We start from the raw sequence: 13,458 nt of genomic DNA on the forward strand, positions 1-13,458 counted from the left end.
ATGATCCCTAGAAATAATTCTAATATGCTTTAATTTGCTGCTCAAGAAATATTTCTAATTCTTATCAGTGTTGAAAATAGTTGTGCTGCCAAATATTTGATTTAAAAAGTGATACTTTTTACATGATTGTTTGATGACTGGCAAGCAACAGCATTTATTTGAAATGAAAATATTTTGTAAAATTATAAGTCTTCGCTGCCTAACACCTGATCAATTTAATGCATCCTTGTGGAATAAAAAAAAAAAAAAAAAATCAAACAGTGGTAATGGTGCAATATGAAAATTAATTTTAAGATTTGTTAAAGATTAAATTAAACTTTTAATAAAGGGTTAGGGTTAGTATTAGATGATTGTAAATGTAATATTTACATTTTAAATGTATAAAATTTAAATACAAAAATAGTGGAAATGTGTGAGCATATAATTTAATATTGACTTCTAGCAGTTAAAAAAAACTCTATTGTAATACAGTATGGTACAGAGATGTGAGGGCTTTCTAAAAAAAAAAAAAATAATATCCAGCCATGTAATATGAACATAATGAGATGAGAGATGCGATATGACAAAAACAACCACAGCTATAGGCAACTGGTGATTGACAGCTTCATCACAACTTTGCGCCTGCCCATGCATCACGTCAGAGTGCAGAGCTTTTTTGGCAAAACAACCGCCAACGTTGAAGGGGGGTTAAAGCGTCATTGTCCTATGTGCAATGTTTCTTATATCTGGTTATGGTGTGTATGTATGCAAGTATGTATATAGAAAGAGAGAGCTGGGCTGCTGGATTGATTTTGTGGTTGACTGGTTTTATATTATCCTATGCATATGTTTCATTGAAAAGTAAAGCATTATAAGGTATTATGAAATACATGTTTGTGTCGTACAGGTGACGTGTTAATGAAGCTGGGTGAGGAGGATGAGCAGGGCTGGTGTAAAGGACAACTGGTCAGCGGAGAATTAGGCCTCTACCCTGCTAACTACGTCCAAGTCATCACATCTTGATCAGCCGCTCCACTCTGGACTAGACCCACACCTTCACTGTGGCAGCCGTGAGGAACTACGGCAGCTGTGTCAAATACACAGCCACGCATCTGCATGATGGATTGAATGCCACGATACACGAGGAGATCAGAGAGGAGTGCGCAGTTCAGTGTTTTATTCTTTGTTTTCGCTGACACGCTAGAGGACTTTGAGATTAGCTAGTCCCCCTTTGTCCTTGTGCTTACTGAAAGATCAGTGCCTTTATTGTAAAATGCCACAGACGGTCACAACACAGCTGTTAATGTAGCACGCGGCTGAATGGACAGTTTGCATGTCTGAATCACTTTGTTCACAGGAAAATGTGCGAGTCGCCACTGTTGGATTTGTTTTGATAGATAAATATTAGTATTTCACATTTCAGTTACGTATGAGAATCATTTCAAGTATTTGATCAAATCTACGCTGACTTTATATATTCAGGTTTTGCGAATCTTTCATGAGATGCGTGTTAGTGTGTTGATATTTTGTGTAATATGTTAGATTGTTCTAGTTAAACTGAACATTTCTTTGACTGTAGTTCAGAATTGAAGGATTCTTCATTGCATATTTACCTTTCATGTTTTCACCAAGATATATGGATTTATAATATACAAACTATCACTGGGCAGATTCTCTTAGTCACCCTTTGGAATCTCCAGTCTTGGATTCTTGTCAAAGGATTTGGGAGGAGATTCTAAAATCTTTTCGGTGGGATTGTTTTACTTTTTTTAATTTATCTTTTAGTTTGTATTTGGAGCGCAGGAAAGTTTCTGTTTTCAAATGAGAGAAAGTATAAGAGAACGGGCAAAACCTCTGGATGACTTGTGGTGTTGATAAGGTGCTTGTGTGTGTGTGTGTGTGAGTGCTCATGGGAAATATTTCCATTTCCACATGTTCTGCCTCCAGTGTGCCCCACTGTGAACATAGTTTTACATGAAACTACTGTAACAGCCAATACTAATCAATATAAAAATACCAAATAAAAGTGAATGAGATTTTTATTGTTGTCGTGGCTGTAATGCTGCTTAAACATGAAGTTTTACATGAATGGTCTTACATTATTTCATTAAAGTTGTGTCTAGGAGTTTTGTGGTTTGTAAGGTGAGGCCAGGACAATTTAACAACACTCTTCTACATACTGGAGCTTAAAAACCATTGATTTATCATGGTTAAAAACATGGATGGTGATATTTATAAAAAACATACACTTAAAATAATATAATTTTTAAAAGGAAGAATTGAGCTCAAACACTGCTGCATTGCAAATTGTTGCTTTTTAAAATTTAGGGGTTATTACCAAATTTATTGTAATTCTAGGTATTAAAGATTATCATTGCTGCGCACATGCATAGACGTACACAGATGTGGGTCACTGGTCAACAGCGTCATACAATCTGAGGATTAAGAACTGTTACATGAACAGTGTTTAGGAATCATAGTAAATTTGAGCTCAGCCCAAAAGCATCATAAACCTAAACACTGAATGAATTCTTGTCCGCATTTGCAGTCTGGAGGAGTCAAAGCTAGATGCCAAAAGTCCGAGCCAGTCTGCAGATTTTGGACTGCCTGAGTTGACAGATTTCACTGAAAATCATGTGTATGACGGACAAATTCAGATTTTTTTATTTTTTTTTTTGAGAAGAAACAAAAAATCTGTGAATCTGTCCAGTCGGAGAATATCAAACAAAATGTCAAGCCTATTTTACAATATTTTTTGCATTTGTCTCCCAGCAACTTGTGCTTCTTGTGAGTTGGTTGTGTGTAGTCGTTTAGCATATGAGGACGTTTTCAGCAAATGCATGATTCCTAGAGTTTTAATATTTGTTTAGATTTTTAAAGCATTTAGTGTAATTCAAACCTCAAGTAGACTGAAATCAGTGGTCTCTATCCGAGCCATATAGGCTGTTTCTGGGAAACAACCTGTACAACCGGTGTGGGACAAATGAGAGATGACTCAAAATAAAGAGTTCCCAAATAATGCGCTCTCCAGAAATCTTTCTGGTGGAGCGGAGGAGACATGTCAGGTGACTACATGCTGAAACATGTTGAACACATACCTCTGTGAGGCAGTTTGAGGGTGAGCACTGAACTCTTCTGAAGTAATGAACTTCTCTCTGACAGCCTATTTGTACGGTATTTAAATCTTGGGATTTAGCATTTCTACACCACAAAGTTATGAGGTGTTCAATCACACATCATTTTCTCTTTATTCCTTTGCAAGTGTCATATATCCTTTGACAAAATCAGCAAACAGAAGAACAGTGTTGTTTTACGAGTATGTTCGGTAAAAATCCTTATGTTTTGCAATGAGGACACATTCAATAGATTTAATTTTCATACCCTGCAATATCATTACAAATGTAAAATATATTATCTAATGCATCTCCTCCAATCGATATTTAACAGTGTAGAAAGATCTGTAAACACAATTGAATTCAGTTAATTTGCTCTTCAATAAGAAATTCACATTATTAATCCGTGGTGATTTTCAATGTGCACCAAGCTCTTTGAGGTTTTTCTCCACGAGATCAGCAGTGAGGTTCTGTTCGCAGTCCTGCAGAGCTTTAATGAGATCCTCCACTCTGGCGTTTTCTTTCCTCATCTTCATCCACTGTCTGATGAGCTCCCTCCCCTGCTCCTCCAGGTCACGGCTGTGCTTCTCCTGTATGCCTTCCAGCTGAGTGTCCTGAAGTCCAAGCTTTCTTCCAAATCGACGCCACTTTTTACCCAAATGTTTAACAATTACATCAGTTGCAATGTTTATTTTTTCTATATAAAAAAAAGAGATACAGAAAGCACTTGAATTAGATTAGAATCTCTTGTAGAATGAATCTTTGAGTGGTTCTTAGATTGTTCGGTCACTGTATTTGGAGACTAACGTCACAATGTATGACGTTACCCCGCTGTAGTTCATCTTTCTTTAAAATAAATGCTACTTTGGTTTCATATTGTGTTACTGTGTTGTGCACTTCGTACAATTGTAAGGTTACGTTTACATGCGAATGTTATACTAAAATGGAAAACTTTTTTCCTTTGTGTTTTTGAAAGGTTTTGCGTACAGACGACAACACTGTTAAAACAATCCTCATTCACATGGATCCACAAAAACGACCAAAACCACTGTATTACGCATGCCAGGCCAGTATCTGGCGATGCCACTTTGTAAAGAAACACTACATACCGGCACACATACTGATCTCGTAATACGCATTTTTGTAGTTTACATGGAGACAATAACATTATAATTTTCCAAAACTTAAACCAGTCTCCCAAAATGCAGATGTTGTTAAAATGAAGGACCAAAGCACATACGTTTTCTGGTTTTAGTTGAAAAAGGATTCGTGCAAACACTCCCTGGCCTGATATTCTAGACACATTTTGGGGGGAAATACTGATCAACATAAGCATTATTTGACCTCTATGACATCAAAGGCTGATTACTGTGTGCATCACCAAATAACAATGTCTTACCGCCTATACAGTTTTTACATTTTAAACTCGTTTAGTGATTAGTGGGTAAAATTATTTTTGTGTACATCTTTAACCCTGTAAAGTCTGACATTACAAAAAAAAAAAAAAATGTATTTGAACAAAATAAGAAAATAAAAAGGCTTTTATGGCCCATATAGTTTGATATGAGTATAAGTTACCTGAAGCTGAAAAATGTCCAATACTAAACAAAACATGCTATTTGTTGTAGATTTTGTTATTCATATGGCCAAAAAGACAAAATTCTCAAAATAAATAAAATAACTAGTGCTGTCAAACGATTAATCACATCCAAAATAAAGTTTTTGTTTACATAATATATGCATGCATACAGTGTAGATTTATTATTTATACACACACATACAGTATATATTTTGAAAATATTTACATTTATATATGTACAGTTCTTAAATATATACATGCATGCATCATATCGCCTCAGCGGTACAAAACCACAGAGTACAGTATGGAAAAGCATAGAAACTATACATCGTTTCACTTCAAAATCAGAGGCATTTAGAGAGTTTAGTCAAATCTATCGATATGAAGCCGTCTGTGATCCTGTGTTCAGTAAAAGCATACAAACCTCGCTCTTCTGCGTCTGGTACATCAGGAGGGCTTCCTGTAACTCCGGTCTCATAATCATCTATTATGTTCAGAAGAACTGTCTGGCCGATCTGGTTCAGGTGTGTTCGCAGAAGTGCAGTGTTTTCAGGCCCAATCGCAGCTCTTTCGATCAAGCACTCGAAAAGATCAATCCCCTTGTTGACTTTCTCAAGCTTTTTCTTCCCGACTTCCGGGCACAGAAACTTTAGACTGGTCACATTGTCTTCAGTAAGTTTATCAGAGATGGCTAGTAACACGGCTCTAAATCTGCTGTTATCCATGATGTGTTTGAATGCTAACACGAGTCACTTCCAGCATCTCTCGCTTTCGCTTTCAGCTCTGGCTCTCTCACGTTAGCAAAGCATCGTGAAAACCCCCGCCTTGTGTCCTAAAATCACCCAGCTCCACTGCTAGAAACCAAAAATAACTTCAGTTCTTCAGAACCAGTGTTTTTTGTAATAATCAACCGTTTGGACGTATGGGTGTCCGATTCGCGCGCGAATTGTTCTTTTGAGTCGATTCACGATTCATTCGTCCATCGGACTGAGCGGCTCTGAGAACGGCTCGAGGTTCAAAGTTCTAAAAATAGTTCCAAAATGATTGCGAATTCTTTTTCACATTTATGGCGGGTTGCGAACCATTGTAAGAATTCAGCACTAAACTTACTTTTTATTCGTATTTTTCTGAAAACTAATGATTTGAGCTGTTAAAATAAACGTAATAGCCGAACACACATACGAAACTAGTTTTTTTTTATGTTAATAAGTAGCTTTAAAAAACGCGCTTTTTTCCCCAAGAGATGTAAATTATTCAACGGATGACTCTTTCTGAACCAAATGAATCGATTCGCAGAATGAATCGAATTTCGCAACACTGAGGGAGGGAACTGAAATTACCTACTTCCTGTTATATTGCTCCTCCTTCTTTATTTAACCCAAAGAAGAGCACTCGGTGGACACAACAGTCCAGGGGCGTAGCCATCATTTCAAAAGTGTCTAGTGTTATACCTGTTCTTTTTTTTCAGTTAACCCTTGTCTAATTGACAGGTTTTTTTTTTTAATCATACCTTTTTGCTTAATATGCTTTATGATTATATTGTTATATATGATTATAAAACAGAAGGAAAGAGAGAAAAAAGAAAAAAATAAAGAAATACAACAGCTTGTCACTGGGACAGTACCATTAAAAGGACATCTTTGTACCTTATTTACCCCAAAAAGTTTCATAGTTGTACATTACGATACATATTGGTACTCTATATGTGCACCTTTTTGAGTATAAGTTACAAAGATGTCCTTATAAGGGTACTATTGTTTACATATTTCAGATTGTATTTTGTGTGTTGTATGTAGAGTACATGGCACACAGTAATGGATACTTGCACATTCACATACTCCTTTATTCTGTTCTGTTCTATTATACATTAGTCTGATTAGTCTATGTTAAAAGAAATATCTTATCATAGACAATGCTGTAAATAATCTTTACCTGATAAACACATATTCACTATTAACTATGACTTTTACTTCAATAAACTCTTCATTTACTGCTTATTAACAGCTTGTAAGGTAGTTGTTGTAGTTGTTAAGTTTAGGATTATGGGATGCAGAATATGATCATGAAGAATACAGAATTAATGTGTGCTTAAGTGCTAATAAACAACCAATATGCAAGCTAATAATTACCTACTGTAGTTAAAAATGATAGCTGAGAAGTTGTTCATCATACTAATGTTATTTTTTATTTTTCTATATTTGACTAATTATGTGTTTTTTATGATTGGTCCATATATAATCCTACAAACGATTGTGTATTAATAGATTTTATACAATGTAAAAACAGCCAGGTGTTAAAAGCCACTCTATCAGTTCTTCTCAGCTGTGAAGTTTGTATTTCTTGCGTGTCGTCCTGATTCTGCTCTAACAAACCTAGGCTGACTGTTTCTTGTTCATTCTTGACAACACATAAAAACGTCAAATTAGTGCAATAATGACAGAGCACCCCTAAATGAAGATCGGTCCTGTATCAGATCAGTATTGCTGCTGCATACTTGATTGAAACACATCATGTAGATTTGGCAGAGTTAAACATGTCACAATGCTGCAAACGCTGTAAAATCTCAGTTCAACATTATCTTTATTCTTATTTGAAGGGTTCTGAAAACATACATACGTGTTAAAATAAAAGACGTTACAAAAGAGTTACGGAAAAATGCACTGAAAATAAATAAGTGCATGTTTGTCCAGGCAGCTTTTTTTTCTCCATATAATGAACATCAAAACTTGCTAATTATTCAGCAAGAGCAATAGGCAGAGTCACTCAACATTGTGCAACACTATTCGGATCCCACATGACAATTTACGCTGCTTGACTTCTTCGTAAAAAAGGAGTGAAGAGTTTCTTGCCGCTTTGAACTCATCGACCTCTAATGAATGATGGATACAGCGCGGGACCGCGGGCGCGAGCCTGGGCATGTCGTGACGTCACAAACTGAGTGACTGATTGCCATGGAAACGTAAACGTCATTATATCTTGTCTCTTTGAATTTTAAATCATTCTGCATTTATATACATTGCTCCATTAAAACCTCAACATGTCGAGAACACAACTGTCCAATGAAAAAGTGCGGGGGACGAATTTACTTTTTATAAAAAGTGGGGGGACACGTCCCCCGCGTAATCTACGCCCCTGCAACAGTCTACAACAGGGATCCTCAAATCTGGCCCACTCCTGCAGTTTAGCTCTAACCCTAATCAAACACACCTGAGCGTGCTAATCAGAGTCTTCAAGATCATTAGAAAATCACAGGTAGGTGAGTTTGATCAGGAGCTAAACTCTGCAGCAGATTGGACCTCCAGGGAAAGATCTGAGGAACACTGGTCTACAACAGCGGTTTTCAAACCTACCCTGCACATTTTGTATGTCTCCTTTATTATCAGACACACCTGATTCAACTCATCAGCTCGTTAGTAGGGACTGCAAAACTTGAACTGGGTGTGTCTGACAAGGGAGACATACAAAATGTGCAGAGCAGGGGTGCTTGTTAGACAGGTTTGAAAACCACTGGTCTACAAGAAGCAGCAAATATGAATTAAGTGAGTTTCATCTCCAAACAACATGTGACTGGTCTACAAAAGAGTCAATATATATACATACCAAATGTATAGGACATATTTATTTTAGAAACATAATTCAAAAGCAAAAGTACAGTCATAATTAGCAGTTTGAGACACTGAAACTCCACAATGACGCAAGACATTTAAAGGTTTCTTTCACAGAAGTAAACAGTATGAGGATGACGTAACAGTAAAAATGGGAAAATACAGAGTCGTGTAATAATTAGAGTTGATAAAAAAAAACATTGCCATATGTCCAAACAGTATACCTTAAGACTGAATTCATATTTTATATTAATTTCAATTAAAACCACTTATCACGCTTTTAGACGCATCATTTCTGTGAATGAAAGACACATGCAACATACCAAGATATATTGTTTCCATCATCATTGCCATTTCATCAAGATTGGAACATCACAAATCAAGATGAGAGAGAAACATTCAGATAAGCAGACACAAATCTGTCCATATGACATTTTCATGAATATTAAGGCCTCTTGAACGTCATGGGTTTATATACAGCGCACCCTTTCTCAGCACAGCTTAATAGCATTTTCAGATGCACTACCTAAAAACCAAGCGCTTGCATGCTGCCAAAAATCCCCAAGATCAATCGACATCCTGTCAAAAGCACTCCACCGCATGTAATAGAAATGCTAGAATACTAAAAAAAAGACCAAGAGTGAGGATTGTAGTTATTTTGATTAATTTGCAGTCTATATTTTATATATAGACAGCTAAACAGACACGATCGTTACAGTGATAGAACAGAACTACTTGGTGCCTAAAAAGGAAACAGCATGATATTGATAGTTGCTAATTCACTTGACCAGAAATATTCTGAATGAAATGTCTAATATTAAATCATTTAAAAAGCACTTTAAACGAGTTGGTTCAGTTCAATTCTATCCTATCAATCTCGAAAACATAAACGTTACATTTTCATGTTAAAATTCATATAAAAGCAGTGTAGTTTAAAATAAAATGCTCATTAGCTGTCTATTAATGCTAAAGCAGCGATGCTTCACAAAAATACATCCAATATTCATCAGTCAACAGATAAAACGATACAAACCCTACAGCCCTCTTTCCAAACAAACCTACCTGCAGAAATTGCATATAGCTGATAGAAAAAGAGTGTTTAATTCAGTAACCGGCAAAAGAAAAAAAGAAATCTTTTTCTTGTTGTAACTTTTTTCTGGTATACCAATGAGGCGGCAGTCATGTAACAATCTTTGTAACAGCATTGATCCTTACAGCAGTGGTCCTCCAGGACAGGACAGTCCTCTACAGGCTTTTCGTTCTGTTTGAGCAGGTCACAGAGATGGACTGAGTGAGGAACAGGCCCTGGAATGGAGCGTGTTACTGCTTCCCTCGCAGCACTGGGATCAGGGCGAGCGCTGGGCTAAGCTTGTGAGCTGGGACGGGAGCGGAGCGGCTGGGGGCTTGGGTCACCCATGGTATTCCTGTACTTCTTGCCCCGTTCCTCTTTCATGAACAGCTCAACGACGAGGTTCCTCTCCTTGTGTATCTGAATGCTAATGTCCTTGGGAATGTCTGGGATTAGCCAATCCACAAAGTCGCTCATCAGCATGACCACATTCTGTACAGAGAGACAAGAGGCATTTGTATTAGAGTGTGTTCATCACAATTAGGTCCATTTACTGTAACCAGATAAAAAAAATGGTATTAAATTGTAAAGTGCATTTGTAAGTATATATCAAGGTCAAGATGTTATTGCCATTAACTAAAACAATTACAAATTTTGTCAATTAAAATAAAGATGAAATATTAGAAGCTTAAAAGAAATGTTGCTTGGGCAAATAACTGAAGAAAAAAAAAAGTTTCAGTAAAATTACTGAAATTATAATTAAGAGCTAAATAGTAAACAAACCATCATACTAATACATTACCTAATATAATATAACATATTAATATTTTAGTATATGTATACTAAACAACAGCAACAACAAATGATGATGATGATGATGATTAATTTTATTATTATTATTATAGTTGAAATTATGACCTGGACATTTCTTTGTAAAATTCATAATTGATCAGAAATGAAAAAGTTGATATTTTATGAATTTGGTTTCGACTGACCTGAAAGACAATGACGAAAGCTAATCGGCCCGCTAGAATGGCCCAGAATTCTCTTGAGAACTCGTATGGCGTGGCAGACCACGGAGGGTCCCTATAATCTTTATATCTGTGAATATGTAAACATTATGAATAATAATACACAGTCATACACCGCATTAGAAAAATCAGCCAGACGTACAAAAGAAAGACACTTTAGTGCAAATCAAGCCAAGTACCTGCAAACCTCCACTTTGTATCCCAGGTGCATTGGCTCCATGGGCTCTGTGCCAGGCTGGAAGTGACTAACATTGAAGTGTGAAAGGGTGTGATTGACAAAGCCATGAAGAGTCCCGTCTGGACTGTACATGTACTGATAGACCAGGCGTGGGATGAAGTCAGAGGTGAATGAGATCACAAACGCCTAAAGAGTGACACAGGAGAATTAGCCTTCGCCAAACCTTACTAATGAGTCTCATTATGAGTTTTTGTTTGTTTGGGTGTTTGCTAACTGGCCCTGTGTCTCAATCATATTCTGGTTTCTAGTAATGGCTTGAGCTCCATGGCTATGGGATTTCTTTCACATGTTTTATCATCCACCAGCTGAAAATCATCACAAAGCAGATCACTTAGAAAAGTAATAGCACACCTCTGCTCAATAGGTGGGATGATTCATGTTCACAGCAAAAATGTTACAGAATGAGTAGGACTTATATTGTAGGAGCAAAAAAAGTAGTGACATTTGCCACTAATAATTACTAATCAGTACTAATATTGGCACTAATAATATCAATGTTGAGAAGTACAACTTCATAGAATATACAATGCAGGTACATCACATATCTTATTTGTTTCAGAACAAACACATAGAATTATAAACCTACATTAACAATGACGGACACTTTACTGATTCCTCTGAGAAGAGTGTACCAGATTCCTGGAGACAAAGAAACAAAAGACCAGAGACATTAGATTACACATGATGTGTATTTTAAATGTGATGGTGTAATGAAAATCAGTAAATAAGTAATTAAAAATACAATTTATTTTCTTCAAAAAAATAAATAAATCTTAAATATAATAATATTCTTAAAAAAAAGTTTTTCTTTTGATTTAACCATGTTCTTGACATTGTTTGTGAGATTCAGCAGTGAAGACACGTATTATCACATATTAGCACTAGGTGGTGATGAAAATCAGTGTGTAGATACTGACCAATGTCCTTTGCTCTTACAGCAATCGGCCTTCTCAGCTCCGTGACAAACTTTTTGGCATCAAGACGGATCTCAATGACGTTGTTCAGTAGAGCAAAGAGGGGAGCCAGCGGAAAGGAGGCCACAAACAAGGTCACCATCCCGAACTGAATGACTAGATAAGAAAAAGAAACAAAAACACAAAACAAACTTCCATAGAAGGTTCCACTGAAGCACAACTCGCAGAATTACTGAGAACATCTTATCACATCAAATACATCAGACGTTGGTATGCTGGGAAACTTAAGGATTTTTGGGACTTAGGATGTTAAAAATCAAAAACACAAACTGCCCACAGAGTAATCACAAGAAATGAAATCCTTCTTGGCTTTCTTTATGTGATTTTGAGCTGATGCTCCTGAACGTTACTAGTTTAGGGTCTCAGGAGGAGATTGGGTAGTGCCACGCTCAGAGATGGAGGAATGGGCAGGAGAGACAGAGAGAGATAGAAGGATAGAAGATCAAAGTATGGATGGAGGATGGTAGATGAGGGGGTGGGATGTTATTAATGAATTCAAGCCAGAACTAAAGCTCATAATCTCACGCTGCTCTGCCAGCCCCCCTTTGGACCCATAATGCCTCTCTCTTAGCAGAAGTCCATCCCACGCTGTAGCAGAGATGAGGCGAGATGAGAGGAGGGGCAGGTAACACACCAACTCCATGTATAACACTGCAGATCCTTCACAGAACGGACATGCGTTTACCCTGTTTACCATGCACGCCATCTAGGGTGTTGAATTACTCTCATATAACAGTGCTTTGAACAGATGAGGTGTATAAATCTAAAATAAGTCTACTTGTGTTTAGACATTTCAATTAGCGGTTGTGGACAGTGTGAATTTAATCATTCATAATGAGAATTTGTAATTACATTACATTTTTAATAATGCCGTGTTCCAACAAGAGTGTGGAAAAAAAGCCAGCAGGACCAGGAGAGAATAAAAACAAATGTTTATACGTCTGTATGTGTGTGTGGGCGCGTAGTGTGTAGTGACTCACTCATTTCCATGTACTCTGGGTTGAGTCCGACAAAGGGCCCAAGGAAGTGGTCCTTCTCGTGACGATGAAGCGTTTTGTTCAGCTCCTCCTGATGATTTTTGTCTATCTTGCGTTGTCGGAGCATTTTCTTCAGTTTCCTGTCACATAGATACATTAATAATCACTGTGGATTTTGAAAATGACTAACTTGGTGAACTCAAGCATATCTATTACATGATGTGCTCATGTACATCCATCATTAACAATGTTGTTGTGAGCTGCCCTTCCGTGTTGTTTATTCAATATTTTGGCTAATTGGATTTACCTAAATTAGATATCTGTATTTTTTGCCGTTTACAACATAAATACTGTATACATACACACACACACACACACACACACACCATCTCTACTTAAGGAGAGCATAACTACACCTAAAACTACAAAACTACATGTAAACTATAATGATTAGATATTTATGTATTTGCTCTAAAATGGCTTAAGAGGGATTTTTTTCAATCAGAGAAACAATCATTTCAACCGAGCAGCAAGTTTATTAAAAATAATACAAAATGAAGTTTTTTAAGATTGTTGGTGACCATATAGTTTTGGAAATTCTTCAAAATGTTCAAAACTCATATTATTGGCTGCACTATTATTGACTTTTTGGTAACACTTTAGAATACTGTTTCTTACTTACTGCATAACTAATAAGGAATTACTGAAGAACTAACAGGTAATGATTCATTAACACTTAGCGCACTACTGTTAACTACTAAGGAAGATGTGTTAACTAATCAGTATGTAATACAATTTTATTATTGTGTTAAGTAACAGTTAGCTAAACAATAACTAATGTATTCTGTCACACCTCCTGAAGAACTACTATTAATTATCTACTAGTTAAGGTT

At 36.5% G+C, this 13,458-nt stretch overlaps 3 protein-coding genes across 11 annotated transcripts in view; 1 reads left to right on the plus strand and 2 right to left on the minus strand.

The window, feature by feature from the left end:
- Positions 1–2,018, plus strand: part of LOC306871602 (protein kinase C and casein kinase II substrate protein 3-like) — a 36,923-nt gene extending 34,905 nt beyond the window's left edge. For all 8 annotated transcript variants that reach the window (XM_079419663.1, XM_079419661.1, XM_079419667.1 and 5 more), the window contains one exon: positions 887–2,018. In XM_079419663.1, the coding sequence (XP_079275789.1) occupies positions 887–1,002 (116 nt within the window). In that variant the 3' untranslated portion in view covers positions 1,003–2,018. The remainder of the gene's footprint in view (positions 1–886) is intronic.
- LOC306871651 (FAS-associated death domain protein-like) lies at positions 2,002–5,975 on the minus strand. Its single transcript, XM_079419722.1, has 2 exons — positions 5,096–5,975; positions 2,002–3,789 (listed from the first exon to the last, which is right to left on the minus strand). The coding sequence occupies exons 1-2, from the start codon at positions 5,394–5,396 to the stop codon at positions 3,509–3,511; spliced, it is 582 nt and encodes a 193-aa protein (XP_079275848.1). The 5' UTR covers positions 5,397–5,975; the 3' UTR covers positions 2,002–3,508.
- A 1,261-nt stretch (positions 5,976–7,236) lies between these two features.
- The window catches only part of LOC306875996 (anoctamin-1-like), a 39,340-nt gene continuing 33,118 nt past the window's right edge, over positions 7,237–13,458 (minus strand). For both annotated transcript variants that reach the window (XM_079426878.1, XM_079426877.1), the window contains exons 20-25: positions 12,569–12,705; positions 11,532–11,684; positions 11,201–11,253; positions 10,556–10,740; positions 10,341–10,446; positions 7,237–9,837 (exon numbers count right to left, since the gene is read on the minus strand). In XM_079426878.1, the coding sequence (XP_079283004.1) occupies positions 9,640–9,837; positions 10,341–10,446; positions 10,556–10,740; positions 11,201–11,253; positions 11,532–11,684; positions 12,569–12,705 (832 nt within the window). In that variant the 3' untranslated portion in view covers positions 7,237–9,639. The remainder of the gene's footprint in view (positions 9,838–10,340; positions 10,447–10,555; positions 10,741–11,200; positions 11,254–11,531; positions 11,685–12,568; positions 12,706–13,458) is intronic.

The sequence above is a fragment of the Barbus barbus genome (assembly GCF_936440315.1).
Source record: "Barbus barbus genome assembly, chromosome: 1".
Classification (NCBI taxonomy): domain Eukaryota; kingdom Metazoa; phylum Chordata; class Actinopteri; order Cypriniformes; family Cyprinidae; genus Barbus; species Barbus barbus.

Bases quoted from the DNA above. Each gene is read 5' to 3' on its own strand.
- LOC306871651 (XM_079419722.1), bottom strand. From the start codon at position 5,396: ATGGATAACAGCAGATTTAGAGCCGTGTTACTAGCCATCTCTGATAAA. The intron at 3,790-5,095 runs GTTTGTATGCTT...TTTTTTATATAG, and splicing joins ACCAGACGCAGAAGAGCGAG to AAAAAATAAACATTGCAACT.